General features: G+C 37.1%; 3 protein-coding genes across 4 annotated transcripts; all 3 read right to left on the reverse strand.

The window, feature by feature from the left end:
• Positions 1-3: 3 nt before the first annotated feature.
• On the reverse strand, positions 4-5669 carry LOC149738413 (uncharacterized). Of its 2 annotated transcripts, XM_089873750.1 has the most exons (9): positions 5534-5668; positions 5309-5410; positions 5127-5248; positions 4500-4693; positions 2930-3089; positions 2445-2583; positions 1637-1740; positions 1101-1168; positions 4-835 (listed from the first exon to the last, which is right to left on the reverse strand). In XM_089873750.1, exons 2-9 carry the CDS (start codon positions 5343-5345, stop codon positions 664-666), a joined length of 996 nt encoding a protein of 331 aa, XP_089729876.1. In that variant the 5' UTR covers positions 5346-5410; positions 5534-5668; the 3' UTR covers positions 4-663. The 2 variants fall into 2 exon arrangements, with proteins under 2 accessions (XP_089729876.1, XP_089729877.1); XM_089873751.1 differs by lacking the exons at positions 4-835; positions 1101-1168 and having other exon boundaries at positions 1628-1740; positions 5534-5669.
• Positions 5670-11082: 5413 nt separating this feature from the next.
• LOC149738414 (uncharacterized) lies at positions 11083-13365 on the reverse strand. Its single transcript, XM_089873753.1, has 6 exons — positions 13227-13365; positions 12932-13165; positions 12722-12834; positions 12535-12663; positions 11794-11953; positions 11083-11702 (listed from the first exon to the last, which is right to left on the reverse strand). The coding sequence occupies exons 1-6, from the start codon at positions 13339-13341 to the stop codon at positions 11515-11517; spliced, it is 939 nt and encodes a 312-aa protein (XP_089729879.1). The 5' UTR covers positions 13342-13365; the 3' UTR covers positions 11083-11514.
• Positions 13357-15736, reverse strand: LOC149738415 (uncharacterized). The gene has a single exon (XM_089873755.1). The coding sequence runs from the start codon at positions 14729-14731 to the stop codon at positions 13826-13828; it is 906 nt and encodes a 301-aa protein (XP_089729881.1). The 5' UTR covers positions 14732-15736; the 3' UTR covers positions 13357-13825.
• Between the last annotated feature and the right edge of the window lie 84 nt (positions 15737-15820).

Below are 15820 nucleotides of genomic sequence, written 5' to 3' on the forward strand. Positions count from 1 at the left end.
AACTTAAACAACGAAGCCTCGTTTAATAATTAACTTGCAAAGCGAAGAAATATTAGCGACGTCATAGTGCACAGGCATTTTTCACATATTTAAAGGAGAAAAAAGTACAGCTTTATATTTCAGATATGTTATAGATTTCACACCAAATCCTTATATGCCAAAGTTGCGCTCTTATTCGTACTTTATCAATTAAACAGATAAAATATAAGCAATCAATTTTTAAACAAATATATGTTATATTAAGATATGGTCAAAACAAACAAAATAGAATAATAAATTGCAAAATAGTAAACCGTCACTCCCCCCGTAAAAAAAAGCATATTATATAAGGTTAATTTTTATCAACTTCAATTGCAGAAACAGCTTTCTATAGATTTACTAAACCTTACACCAAACGTTGTTACTGGATTCGGAATACAGTTATGGCTTGAACTTGAATATAAGGCAGTGAAAACAACCTTATTACATAAAATGAAAGGATACCGTCGTATCAATTACCCAGCAAATCTTTACCATTATAACACAGCTGGTAAACAAAACTGAGCGCTTTAAATGTAGTAGGAAGAAAACAAAGGAGCATCAAGAAATAAAGAATATAAAATCGTCATTAAAACTGAAACAGAAGTGAAAAAGCGGAAGAACTTGGAAGTTAGTGAAGAAACATTATGTCGACGTTGTGTCGTGCAGCGGCTCCTGAGACCCCGTAAGGAATTCGCCGCTTTTTTCATTTGTCGTTTTATTTTTTCGATTTACAGTTGCATAAACATCTTCGTGACTGTCTGCGCTTGGGGGCATTAACTCATCGTTGGAAAAGTTGGTATTCTGGTACACTGCCCTGTAATAATTTTGTTTGTAAATGATTAGTGAGATTTGTTTGTCGTTTTTCACATAAACCATATACACATATAACACCCAAAACAAACAAAATAAACATCAAACTTTATTAATGAATCATTTAGTCGTAAAGACAACACTCATGTTACAACCACATGCGTGATGGTTGTTCAAAATGGTTTGCATTTGTGGTCTGAGTTCAAAATGGTAAGTAAGACAATGAACTCATCATATTAATTGGTCGTATATGAATTTGTATATCTCACCCATTTTCTGCGGGCCCCAACGAGGATTTGGTTAGCACTGGATCGCTCGAACCATTCGCTAAATTTATCTGCATTACGTTATAAGCAAGTTATTTTCTGTGCAATCATATAGTATATTCGCTTGACTATTCTTTGTTTAATATCAAGTAAGATAAGACAAGGGAATAAAACCATTTCCCATCTTACCCCATCCTATCTATACGTTTAAAGACTTAAGTAAATGAACGATAATCACAACGATTTTAGACTATAGATGTATAATAAGTAGGCTACGCTGTTTGACAAGGAAGTATACTAAGAAGAGACAGCGAGCTAAAATTTAACAATAACATTCTTATGGGTATATATTTCACCAATAACTGGCACCATCAGCAGAAATGGGAGACTAGAAGACATCAGTATTCGATCTAACTTTTCTCATGTAACACGGATAGTCCAGCAATAAGAGTATCAAACCCGGGACAGATAAAAGCGAAAAATCTCGGTTATGTTGTTTGATATAAACAGTTATAATTCACTTCGTATAATTAGTTTACCTTTTCAGAACGACGTTTCATGATAAGATAGACAAAGTACATGATAACGATTGCAAGAAGGAACACGATGACACTTGCAAGAATAACCGTCAAAATAGTTATCACTGAAAATATGAGGTTTACAAATATGTAAAAACCTAATTGTAATTAAATGCAGATCACTTGAATATTTACAAAATTATGGGTATTTAAAGTTACGAAGCTAAAAGTCTAACCTACAAGTTCTGTCAACAGTTACACGGACTTTTAGAGTCACAAATTATTGTATATATGGTATAGGGCGGGGAAAGATAGTACACCTTTAGCGTCACATACACAAATATCCTTACACTGTTTTAAACAAATAAGAACGGTCTATGGAAGATACGGTTTTATAATACTTCAAATGTCCTTTGTTTACTACCAAATGAAATAAGAAAATAGAATGAACAGATGTATCATCTTCCCCCACTCTACTATATAACTTATTTATTCTCGTGTGGCTGGCCAACGATAGTCGTTACAACACGGGTGTTCTATGCTTTTTTCGTTCAGTTCGAGGCATGGCTGACACTTTGGACAACCGATACAGGATCACTGGGTCCGAGCAATCGTTAAGTTTCTTGCCCAAGGACATATACCGCTACAACGGTATAGCAGCGCCAGGCCGAGCCTCAAATCCGTGTCTTCGGGCTCTAAGCGGGTGATTTAATCACTGCTGTGTCACAATGGGTCGTCGTATTTGACTAAAGCTCTAAGATCAAGGAGCACCACATTTCCAGCTCACTGTAACGGTGTATTATAAACTATAAAAAACGAAGCTTATTACCGGGAGAGGTGTAATGTATGATTATTGGCGCTGCTGTAGTGGTGGCTGGAATCATAAATTCTCTGATAAATGGGCCTGCTGATAGAAGTTCTGCGGCTCTCGTGAATGTAGCTATTTCAGTGGGAGCAGATGCAAGACACTGAACAGAAATAAGATAGAAAAAATATAATTCAACTGTCTGATGCGACAAAAAAGTTTATTAGATTACTTCAATTTGACCCAATGAACGTTGCAAACTTACATCCGATTGAGGCCAGTGTCAGTCGATAACACAAAGTATCTAAGTTCATTCACGTTGTGCCTGTTTAAAAAGTCCCCGAGTATATATGTAACTGCTATGTGGGGGGGGGTTGTTTTTGTTTGTGCCTGTAGAACTTGACTGTCATTTTAAACCAGTTAGCGACCACTTACATGGCAGCAATAAACGTTAAATGTTTCATTGGTAATGACACATTATAACTTGTATTAAATTTAAAATATCTTACTTTATTTTCGAGACAGCGATTACATGCACCCACAGAACAATGTATGTAAAAGGATGTATCATTACGGAGTAGGAAGAACGGTGGAAATGAAATATTCACTTGGTTGCTGAAACTGTTGTCTGTAACTTGAATGGCGGTCTGGTATGGTGAAGCCGGGCACCTGGAATTATAGAAACATATGTTTTATTATAGTTAGAGCGATAAAAGATTGACTTTGCCACTTTATATTAATCTGAATCTCTGATATATAGTACAATGGGGGAAGATGGGACACTTAAGCACATATTGCCAAATATTACCAAAATCAAAATAGATGACGGTTTTGGGGTAATACCACGAATTAGTACCATCATTTCTTTATTAATTGACAACAATTTAATCAAATATAATAAAACACACGAGGTTTAGCGATCCGCACAACAAGTGAAATTTTACAAATTTTAAAACACACAGGATAAGATGGGACAGTTTAAAATCATTGTTAATTTTGATTATTAAGTGTATTTATAAATAGGAATATACGTAAATAACACGAAATAATACTGTACGCGCTTTGAAAATTAAGTCTAAACACTCTTTTTTTGCTCTACTGCTATAGTTTTTAACATGCTACCTATTGATAAAGTTTTTATTTTTGCTACAAATTGGGTATTACTACTCTGTTTTTGGCACAAACCACTTCTTATAAATTATCACCAAGTGCAAATGACCAAATTTCAAATATATTTTCAAAATATTATCTTTTTATTATATCAGTATCTTATAGTTGAAAACCCCCTGAGGTATAAATTACTAAATTAAATGCAAATCTTTCAAAGTTTGGCAATGAAAACATGCAAAACTACAATGTGGGGGAAGATGGCACTCTAAATTGAAATATATTTGCATTAGCAGTATTCTGCAACCTGTAGTTAACCTACCGAGTTTAACAGGCTGTGCTAGTTTCTTTGCCATGTAAACTTTATATATATAACGTTAAACCGATATTTTTTGTTTTTTTTTTATCTCAAATTAAAGTCATATTGACCCCTGCCTATTTTCTTCATGCTTAAATCTCAGTGTTTTTTTTAACTTTTATTAACTTTTATGAAGCTATGAAACTAGTTTAATCGTTCGCACACGCAAACTAAAATAATCATTGGCTTTACTATAATTTAGCGAGCATTAAAAAATAGCACCTTACTATTTCGCATTTTGTTACCTGTTCAAAGTATACTGTTTCTATTTTACATAAGTTTTTTAATATTTAAAAACAGTAAACAGCTTTGACGGGCGTTTTATAAAGTCGTGATAATACTGTCGAATAATTCTGTAACCTTATTTTCCTGATTATTATTAAATGGGGGTCCTGATTATTAAAAAAAAAACTAAAAAAAGTCTCGTCTGACGAAGTGTCCCATCTTCCCCCACCCTACTATATGTTACGCAATGTAGGGTTTAATAACGCGTAAATCATATTCGATCACGACCTTCTATAACAAACAAGGACACAATATTTTAAATGGATTACCAACGTTATCACAATTTAAAAGCACAAAACATGATATTTTATTTATGCATAGAAACCTACCCTGGGAAACTGAGAAAGTCGTCATCCGTGTGACCAACCACGTGATCGTTAGACCTGGTTGCCCAACATCGTTCCAGCATAAGTTTGTTAGAGGGTGCTGGCCTAGATGTAGATTGCAACGAAACCGCGATATTTAAAAAGCTTGATGTCTGAAGGCGAAGGGGAAACTGGGCAGGTATTTTGAAAAGTCGGTCCTGCAGGATGAACGTATATGTGGTTTAATTGGGGGGTAATTTAAACGCTGAATTTTGCATTATTTAACTTGATTTGGGCCATCATAATATTCAGGCGTTATACGCTTGGTATATTTCAAATTTTGTTTGTCAACTAAACGGTGGCCAACACTCGGCAACGTTTTACGCAAACACTTATAGCTGATTATGGCAGCAGGCAAACATTGTCAAATACAATTGACATCGATTAAGCAACACTGCTATTCGCTCTGTTACCATTATAGGTATTATACAAACAAATAATATTCTCATTAAGTTAAAAATCGTCGACAGTTCATGGTATTGTTGCGGTAGCTATTCCAGCAAATTGCATTAAGTGTTGCATCTGAAACATATATTTGCAATCTCATCCAGTGCCCTGAAATAGTTGATAAAGTAAATACTTGAAACGTACTTCGAACAGGGTCATTGTAGCTGTGATGTTATAATCACAAGGTCCGCTGGTAATGATAATATTCCCGTCAGCACATTCCGTCTTGCCGTAACGAAAAAAGAAAATAAAACATGGAACAACAGCTGCAAAACGACGAAAAGTGTTCAAATATTATAATTGGACAGTTTTACTTACTTTCTCACCTCTAATTATTACAGTGGTTACCTGACGACCGTTCATACCTTCTCCCTACAATTGGTTAAAGTACGTCAATAATTGTAAAAGTGAGATGACCTATTTTATTTCTGTAACAATAAAAAACATCGTTATATCACTAACAATAGACATCTTTCTTTATACGTTAGCGCTTCGTGAATATTCGTAACCTGTAAATATTGATGATACACTTTATAAATATATAGCAGTACCTCTTTTAACTAAAACGTTCTGCTAACGTTTAATATTGCCTCGATCAAAATATCTACGTTCGTCATTTGTTAAAAAGCTATTGCTTGATACTTTCCAATACAAGACTGATTTCCCCCCCTTATCCCATGAATTTATAGACGATATATTTCTGACTAAGCCCCACCCGTCACGCCACCATTCCCATGTTTTACGATACCATTCAGAGAAAACAGTACAACAAAAGGAATTTCCGCAAATTTAGAAATGTGTTCACCGTTGGCCATGTAGCGTGACCATCCTCAAATTTGAGCGCACGTGTAAATGAAGCGACAAAAGAATCAAGCGAATATTGTAGATGTTAAAAGCATATATATGTTCAGTTCTGTGTTAATTCCACACCGTATACAAAAACATTTGAAAATGTACACGGCGTAAGTGTTCTTACAGCAGTTGTTTGTCGTGGCTTAAAACCTATTGTAGCTCTGGTATTCGGGCATTCTCATAAATCATTATAACGCTTGTGGATTAGTAAAGAATACAGTATAGTCACTGCTTATTCAAAATTAAAGTCACCAGCATTGTTATGACCATATATTGAAAAAGAACGCTTAGAGTAGTCTATACAAAGAAATTGAACATTAAATCAACCGTATCGCCTATCCCGGTTTCGTCCAAATTAGCCTCATACGTCATATGGTAAGGTGGGTGGAGACGAGACAACTTTAGCACATATTATTCAAATACCCTGATCGTATTTTGAATGTTTACCAATGATATATGAAAGTCGTGAGACTGCGGTTTTATAATTTCTTGTTTGTTCTTTGTGTACTACTAACTAGAACGAATGAGAAGATGTCCCATATTCCCCCACCCCACCATATTACTAAGTTAATGCTGTTTAGAGAAAACACATTTCGTGGCGTAACATAGAGAAAAAAAAGTGTTTCAAATAAATCTCGTGTAAGACAAACAGTTCAAAGTCAAACCACAGTTGAATAAAGGTAAAAACTGAAGTACCAATTTTGTGGGTGATGTACTAATGTGTAGTATTATTCCCAGTATATGTGCGACAAAAATTAACACTAGTAGGGGCATGTACCAATATCCGATTTTGTTTTCACTACATTAAAGTATGTTTTCGTTTTTTATATTCATCATAGGGTAAAAAGAAGAAAATTTAAAAATAATTACGTTTTACTAACTGTCAATTAAAACAAACTGCAGCCATGTTGGAATACGTACGCCGCTTGAAGAAACGTGGTCGATCGAAGATATGCTTTTTGATAAGAGATTTTCTTGTGGCCGTTCAATGTGTGGTGCTATGGGTTGCTATAGGTTGTTTTAATAATCGAAAGCTGTCTTTTCTTTACCTTCGCGGAGGCGGAAGGCAGTCGTAACGATCAACGATTGGTTTTGTAGATGTTTCATTGTTGGCGCTACTTGTTTGTATTGTTTTTCTTTGTTCGGTCATAATTCGCGCGATGGATTATTAGAAGTGGTCTTTGTTTTGAAATGTTGACGTCTCGTAGCCATGACTTTGCCGGACGGGGTTTGGTTTGTGTCGTCATAATATTGAGAAATCGTAGCGCGCGGTCTTAGAAGTGGCCAAGCCCACGGATAAAGCTGAAGAGGTGGGCCATCATGGACAAATAGTGCGAGTAAGTGAAACCAATTGTCAAATTTCGACAAAAAGTCTGGTAACCGTGAAGGATATGTGTCAGTCAAGTTCGTATACACTCCGCTGTATTTACAGAGCAACGAGTTAGTTTTAATAAACCATGGAACAATCGAATTAAAAACGTTATAAAATTAGAATGCAGTTACCAAGCAACCGAAAAAATAGTGTTGATGTTAGTACAAATATATTGGCAGTAAAAATACATTCGTTTTACGACGTTTGTTCATAGTAGCTTCACGTTGCGCAAAGTTTCTATATGTTGAACCAATATTTACACAATGTTGAAATTTGTTCGTTTCTCAGCGTGGGGCAAACTTGTTAAGTTTACGGTTATACGCTGTGAGTTGCCTGTGGTTGGCCCTGCCCTGGAGCCGCCACTGTGGTTAGCAGTAGTCAAGGCAACCATAACGCAGGTGTGGATTGGCGGGAATAGGCATTCGACCACGGCAGTATAGCTTCGTTAGTTCAGCAGGCTTCAATTTCAAATGGATTTGAGTTTTTTTTTGTAGGATCCCTGTGCTTGTTGTGATGTTTGTAATTCTTCTATTTGTGTTACCCGCATAATAGAGATGTTGTTTTGGTGCGTCGACAATAAAATCGCTTCGGCGTAACTTAACGAAGCCATGTTGAAAGTAAAAGTTTGCTCGGTCCCTACCCGATAGTTATTCTACAGGAATACTATGCTTAAAGTACATCAAGCCAGAGGCATAGAGATTTGCAATATAGGTTTTAAAAGGCTTTGTATGTTTAGATAAGTTAGCGTTTGGATAATAATATTTTAACAGCATTTATTTTTGCGATGATGCTCTTAATTTACCCACTGCACTTTTGAATATGAAGCGTCAACCTACTCTTAATAGCACTCAGTATAAAAAGGCTATACGTTCGTTAAAAGACCTATACGTTAAATGCATTTGTCACGGCCGCCAAAAAGTCGTTGAGGAAAATACCGGATCGATTTTGCTTTGCCGTTATGCTTTAGAGGATAATCAGTTTTGGAATGACGAGGCCTAAACTGATTGGCTGCACCTACTTTAACAGGATCATGTTTCCCCAGCATGATGAGGCAGCAGGGCACACCTCAAACGGAGAACTAACTATGTCGCATGGGAGGGATAAAAGGTATAGCCGAATGGTTAGAGTAATAATTTTAAAAACAGGCTGGCAAAGTTTTAGAATTGTCATTTCACCTAAATATTTTATACTTTCCCTTTAGTGCAGGGTTTAAACCAATTTTGTAAAGCTGTTTCAATGCGTATACAACATTGCGTTGCAGGTTGCGGCTGTTAGTTTGTGTGCAAAATAAATTGCCTGGGAAGCGTTTCAGTTCTGAATTTTGCATGCTGTTTATGACCAGCGTAAACGACTTGCAACGGCGGCGGCTGAAGCGTAAACATAGAGTTGGCAAAGTGGTAGTGAATAAAATGCACCGATATATATTGTATTTAGGTCAATTCGTCGGTTTCAAAAGTAAGCGAGCATCCATTGTCGGCAATGTGTCTTGTTCTGAATCACCCTGCACTTAGGTGTTTTCTGGGTTTTGGCAAGACCTTCTAAGTTTTATCGTAAAGTTATAACCTCGCGTCGGAATCAATGTAAGGATCAATCGATCAAACGACAAAAGCACAGCAGCTGCGAAATTTGCCGGCACTCGTTAAATATGCATGACTCGTGGATCCATATAGCTGCCATAAACCAAACCCAAAGGCGGCCGCGTTTTTAGGCAATCTGTCGCCCCACGTTTAAAGTGGACATTTATGACTTTACGTTGGTCAGTTGGATTTTTTTTTCTAACGCCAGGTTTGTTGGTTGTCATTGATGTTCTTTGACGCAGGTACTTACCGTTTAAAATTTGGCGGAAGCTGTCGGTTTACGTATTGTATTTTATGCAAGTCTTTATGGTTTATTAAGTAGAGTGCATATTTATTATTTTTTAATTTTAGCCCAGTTTGTAATAGAGCGGTGGATTAGACGAGTGTGGAAAATGAGCGATATAGTAATTGAAGTGGTGCTTGAAACTTGTCCAAACAAATTTGAGAATCGCAAAATGAATGTGTTGAAGGCGAAGCTTTAGTGTGGATGAAATATTAGTATTTCGAGTGAGGGTTGATGGTATAGTAGAGATATGGTAGAGTGAGGGACGATGGGACTCATTTCTATTCTATTTTCTTGACCCGCATTTGGTAGTAAACGAAGAACATTAAAAAACTATAAAAACCGTTCCTCGTTGTTAATTGGTTAAAGCATGAGCAGGATACTTAGATATTATGTGCTATAGGTGTCTCGTCTCCCCCCAACCGACCATATGTATTATGCTAGGAATTAGTTTTTAAATAAATTTACCAAAGAAATGAAAGAGTAGATGGCGGGGCGTGGCTGTTTAAACAAAAAAGTAAATGTAACTGCATACCACAGAAAAAAATCGCAGTGCCTATACCTTTAACATGTATACACAGTTTTTAAAATAGGCGATTACGGCTTCAGAAATTCAGCGTTGCCATCGCAGTCGCCAACACAAATCAAAGCACGAGAATCGAAAACTAATGTGTTGTGATAAGCTGATTCATAAAACCGTGTGACGGTTGCGACTACAGATGGAAGGAACGATATTTTATCGCTTTGAAGTGACCAGGAGCATTTTGATTTTTAACAAAATGACCGAAAAAAATAGAACGACGCTACGAGGCTGCGGTTTAATTAAACTCAGCTTTATAAGAATTGAGTTTATTTTGCGAGATAACGGACGAAACGGTGGACTAATGGGGATACTTAAACCTTAGAGATGAACTATAAGTGCTTTCTGCACCTGAAAATACTTTAATAACAGATTTAAATTTCTTTGTTGCTTCCATTTCGCAGTTGTTTGATTAGTGTCATAAACCTGGTGCACGTTAAAAACTACTTTGTTACGTCATAATGGGCTGTTCCAACACAAAGCAAGTTGAAACAAAAGAGGCAACGAAGCATGAAGAGCCAGCTGCAGCCAAAACCGACCAGCAAACTGAGAATGACGTAACAGATGAGGTTCCGAACAACGGTGACGTGACAGAGGGCGGAGGCGAAGCTGCGGATGGTGATAATCAGACGGAAGACGGAGGAACACAGAAATCAGATGCCGATGTTGCGCCCGCTAAAGATGAACTTCGAGATTCCGGAGCCGACACCCAGTGATAAGTGACGTCATGCATTGGATTCACGCAAATAAGTTTCTTTCGTATTCAATTACAAAACATTTACATTTCCGATTAAAACGTCCCATCAGTATTACGTTTGTCAACTTTGTTTCGTTATGTACAAAACTATATAGAGTAATATGCTGTGTTTGTTTTATTACATTATTTTGGTCTTGCAAACAGTTTTCATTTAAAAATGGAAACTATTTTAGGAACAGATTACCGCACCAGCTCGCCTGGTGCATTCAAATCTCGACAAAGATAATTCGAAATCAATCTCGACAGATTTTTTCGCAGTTATGACGTAATAAAACGTAGAAGCCTTTTTATCTGTGTGATCACAAAAGTGGAAATTTCATTACGACGACTTTCTTTGCTCTTTTTTGCTCCCGGTCGTATTTCGTTCCAATTTATTATTCAAAAGCTAGTTTGCCCTTGCATAATGCATGCGAAAACTGGTGCGAGAAAATCTATACGAAATCTGGGTAAAACCGGATTTGACCGGTCACCAGGTGACGTAATAATCGATGGAGTGTGGAATTTCGCAATTCGGGAAAGTCCAAAAAGCGTTTATAAATAAAAGATGCTACAAATGACAAAGTTACATACAAAACTTTTAAAGCGTTAAGTACTTGTTGGGACTATTTTTCCTATTTAGTAGATTAGTTGTATAGTGCAATGCAAGCAAAAACGTGAATATAAAAAACTGGTGCAGAAATGTGGTTTGAAAACCTTCTTTTATTTTGTACCAAGTTGTTAAAAGAAACACAATAATTGCTATAACGACGTATAAATAATCTGTATAAACGAAGGCACAGGCACTTGAAATATATGAAACTATAAGCTGGCTAAATTAGGACAAGAGGAATTGCAAGTAAAACTAAAAGAAGTATTGCGCGGAACACTTATTGCAACAATTTAAAAACGACTATATCTCTTTTGTATACGAGATAGGCTTGTAGCTTAATAGTGACAGTGTGTTTGATCGGACCGAATGTAACAGGTAAAACACCACCTTTCGTAACGTAATTCTAATTATAGGTGAGCAATTTATCCAGGAATCGTACCCTGAGATCGTTGGGTGTGCCATTTTGGTAATTAGGAGATAAAATACTAAAAATCCGAGTTAAAAGCGTGTTCTATATACTTGTTATACCGACCGTTTTGTTTTGGGAGTTTTCCAAGTAATAGGTCGTGACAAATAAACAAGTGTACCAAGAAATGGCCCGATGACGTAAACAAACGTAAAAATGGCTGCTCTGGTGACGTCAACAATACAATGTCGTTGTATGGCGTATGCAAGGTACGGGTTCGCGAAAGAGCCGGTCACGTCCAAAACTAAACAAAAAGTGGGGTTAAACACAAACTGAAAAGTAGTTCGAACACTACGTTGTCAATATAATTGGTTGGTTAAAGTGCATGTACTTACAAAAATGCATGGAAAGAAGTGCCACTAAGTTCTTCAACACATTGCACATCAGGTCGGAACGTAACAGATTGCTATCGCCACCTCGCGGACCAAACATCTCGTCGATAAATCCAAACGCAACAAAGAAAATGTACGTGATACCAGTCTCAATAAGAAAAGCCTAGAAAATGTATATGTTTAAACAAAAGTAAAAAGACTGACATATACAAAAATTGTAAAGAGCAAGGAAGCCAGATAAACATCATTACCAAGAGTGTGAGTAACATAGAAAACAAAAACAATACAGGTTAAGAACACGGGCTGTACTGGCTCCTTTCCAACATTTAGCGGCAATCTCGTATTCAAGCACCCGTTTGATACAGAGTTGCAATCGTTATTATTCAAATCATGTCATCTTCAAGAGCACGTGACGTTTAACCAGCAGTGGATTATAAAAAGTATGGCACAGTTAAAGCTCAAGAAATGACAATTTGTCACAACACTACACACATACGTACTGCCTCACTAATTATTAACTTAAAGTAAAGCTTTGTACCAAACTAAAATGCTGTGTAAACGATGATGGAAATCATATAATGACAGGAGAAATAGAACGAGCTTCTTAAAACAAGGTTATAAAAGTCTTGTCTGTTAATATAATAAAACAACCGACATTTTATAAAACACATTAATTAAACTATCATGCTGCACTGCTTTACTTATATACAGAGAAAAATCGCAATTTTCATTACTTTTACTTACCAAAATAATCGCCGTGTTTTGGCAGTCACTGCATTCGTCGAGTGTTGCCAACTGATTGACGTGATGTGACGTCAACCAACCACCCCAGAAGTATTTTGACCATGAAATAGCGACAAAGAGCCCCACCGCCTATTAAAAGATTTAACATATTGAGAGAATAAATTAAGTCATAAAAAGATTGAGTCACCTGCCCGAGCAGCGAACGCCAACCGAGCTTAAAATACGTCACGGTGGATCTTATTGCTGACGTCACAAAGCCCCCGTATGACGTGGAAGGATGATGGTTGGTTCCATGGATACCTTCAAACGAAGATTCAATTAGATTTGTTTTATGAACAACACATCATGTAATAATCAATAAAGCGTTTTACTACTCAATTTAAAGTTACTGAAGTACCTAGTCGTATTGTTTGCCAGTACTTGACCAAAGGGTAGATCGGCGTGGGATCCGAGTTTGAAGAAGTGTAACAAAACACAACGCCAAGGATAAACGAGACGAGGAAGAAGCCACTTCTTAAGCCAACAGTGAGAAGCAGTCCTTTCTCAAACGTGCTGGCTACGTAGGTGAATGCGGAGATGGAAGAGTCAACAATTTCTGATAGATCCGCCAAAAAGGCTGGACTTCTAGGATCTGAAATAAAACAAGTAACTGGTAGTAAAAATTAAGACGGCAAATATGAGGCAGCGATCACCTTTACGCCATTTTTCGATTGAATAATTAACTATTACTCGTAGAATTTCGGCAATGAGGATACACACTGCGCATGCGCACGTCGAACTTACGACAATGTCCCAGATGTTAGACATTCACCCTACTGTGGCCTGTAAACACGAGATACAGATTGATTAATTAAGACAACGACGCGAAAAAAATAACTGAAATTTATACAAGGTAAACTGTACATCAACCTGAAGCAACGTTTATCAAATAAATAATTCAAATCAATATAAATGATCAGCAACAACTGTAGCGTTAAGTCAGGCACGGTTTTAAACATCAACCTAATTTAAACGAGCAGAAGGCTTTGCATATACGTAAATTTGATACTAATGGTATTTTTACAACAAGAACCATCTTGAACAAGAACATAGCTAGCATTCTCGATAGATTTAGGGACATTTGATTTACAGATTCACAACTAACAAGCACATCATGGTGGCAAAATAACATCAAGCTTTTAATAGTGGCGACAACTTCCCTAAAAAGAAACAGTTTGTTACACCCAATGAAAACGAACAATAATTTATAAACAATATTAAAGACACAATTAAAACACTTTTTTTACGAGTTCTAATTAACTGTGGCATTTGAGCTTGTATTTAACGCGGGGCAATGTTGTCTCCTCGTGTCCACCACCACTCCATTATAACAACATTGTTTGTGTGGCAGGTTGCGATGGAGCCGTCCAGCACAGCAGGATTTTCGTTCCGTGTCGTACACACGGCGACCGCAGCAAGCAATATCCCTTGCGTTTTCTGGCTTTTTCCTCACTCTTCCATCGCAGCATGTTTCGTAAGCAGAGTTGTAACCTTTGTCCACACAGCAGCGGTCTTGGTTTAACTCCATGGGACATGTGTACAGCTTGGATAATAAATGAACGTTGAAGCGTAGATCGCTTAGATCGGCGTTTTCAGTACAGTATTTATTTGTATTTAAATTGAACATTCCGCGATTATATGTTCTCCTTGCCGCTAAGAAACATTCCGATGCTATACGATCACACTCGCAAATTGCCTGTGTATACACAGTGTTTTCATTTTCGATGCATATCGGTCTGTTTTCCCTACACTCGTAGCTGTAGTCCGCAAAATAACTGCCTCCTGTACGCTCTGAAAACGTCTTCGTAATGGTCTCGGCTTCATCATAACACCTGTCGTGCAAGTAACAGCACTGATCCGTGTCGTCCAAAGGTCGCCCTTCACCCGAATAACCACAGTAGCACCCGTAGTCTCCGTAAGTCGACAGCACATTGTTTGCCCACGGTTGTGCGCATTGTATGACATTGTGAAAGTTCATCAGGCTTCTTTTTCGTCTTGAATGTACATCTTTAAACCACGGACGATTTAAACCGTGCATGGTTTCGACGTGCTGGTTCAGGGAACCGAATGAATGAATCCAATTTACGATTCCTTCGTCCAAACTAGCCGCGGCAGTAAAGATCGCGTCAAAAATAAAGAAGTTTAGCAACCAATTCATTTTTCTCACTAACAGCCAATAAACCAACCCTCAAAATCCTCACTGTAAAACACATGAATAATTAATAACCATAGGTGAACTGGAAGCAGCGATTTGACAAAAATATCTGAACATCATTTGCTACATATAACTCATAAGTCGAATACATTGAAGTATTACAGGTGACCTTTCATTTGAAAACTGTATGCGGCTATAAAACTGCCAAATGGTTTGTGTTGTGCGCGTAAAAATATCGATTGATATTGTCTGGGACGAAATGCACTGGACGACATTACTTTAATAGGATTCTAGCCTCCCAGGTTAAAAAACCTCGAAACCTCGTTGGGCCGATAAAACAACACTTAATTTTTGTTTCGTGGCAGTATGTCAACTAGAAACAAAGCACGGTTTATATTTGCTTAAGGCCTTCCACGTGACTACAATAACTGTACACTATCTACACAAGTGGTAAGATATGTAAGCTTGATAAAGTAAGATTATATTACCTAAGGTAAACGCTTATGCACTGGTACAACTAAAGATAGGACACTGGTCACTAAATGTATGCAAGAAAAAACTTGCTGCTGTTTCTATACACCGAAGTAACTTACATAAACACCGTAAAACTAGCAAGACGCAACAAGTAACAGCAACGTCATAAAACGATAACAAGTGACAAACGGATGTCTTTACATCTTGCCAAATTTAAATCGAAACTGCCTTGCATTGTAAAACAGTGCTCGTTAACAGCACCTTCCCTTGAGGCCTTCGCCAGACTACCGTCATATTAACGTGGTATTAAACCCTTCAACGCCTGACGCTTCTTACCAATCTTCTTAATGACAGATCGTACAAATAACGATTTGTTGGCGTAACCGACGGATGTACCAATAACAAAAATAAAACTGTTTACTACCCAGTAATAGAATACTGTAGAACTAAGAACGTCTAGTAATAATAAAAAGATAAAACAGCTAGTCGTATTTATTATCCCACTTCACACCTATACACTTTAACCTAATTCTACATCTTCAAAACAAGTGATACAATAACAGCTACATCCCGCAGTAAACTGGTAACACAGCTAACAAACTACTACGAATGACTGGC

The sequence above is a fragment of the Ciona robusta genome, chromosome 3 (assembly GCF_009617815.1).
Source record: "Ciona robusta chromosome 3, ASM961781v2".
Taxonomy (NCBI): domain Eukaryota; kingdom Metazoa; phylum Chordata; class Ascidiacea; order Phlebobranchia; family Cionidae; genus Ciona; species Ciona robusta.

Excerpts from the sequence above, each read along its gene's own strand:
- LOC149738413 (XM_089873750.1), bottom strand. The coding sequence starts at position 5,345 with ATGAACGGTCGTCAGGTAACCACTGTAATAATTAGAG. Across the intron at positions 5,249-5,308 it reads AACCACTGTAATAATTAGAG|CTGTTGTTCCATGTTTTATT; the intron begins GTGAGAAAGTAA and ends GTCGTTTTGCAG. Across the intron at positions 3,090-4,499 it reads GACTTTCTCAGTTTCCCAGG|GTGCCCGGCTTCACCATACC; the intron begins GTAGGTTTCTAT and ends CTATAATTCCAG.
- LOC149738414 (XM_089873753.1), bottom strand. The coding sequence starts at position 13,341 with ATGTCTAACATCTGGGACATTGTCGTAAGTTCGACGTGCGCATGCGCA. Across the intron at positions 13,166-13,226 it reads AATCGAAAAATGGCGTAAAG|ATCCTAGAAGTCCAGCCTTT; the intron begins GTGATCGCTGCC and ends GTTTTATTTCAG. Across the intron at positions 11,703-11,793 it reads ACTTCTTTCCATGCATTTTT|TTTTGGACGTGACCGGCTCT; the intron begins GTAAGTACATGC and ends CTTTTTGTTTAG.
- LOC149738415 (XM_089873755.1), bottom strand. The coding sequence starts at position 14,731 with ATGAATTGGTTGCTAAACTTCTTTATTTTTGACGCGATCTTTACTGCC.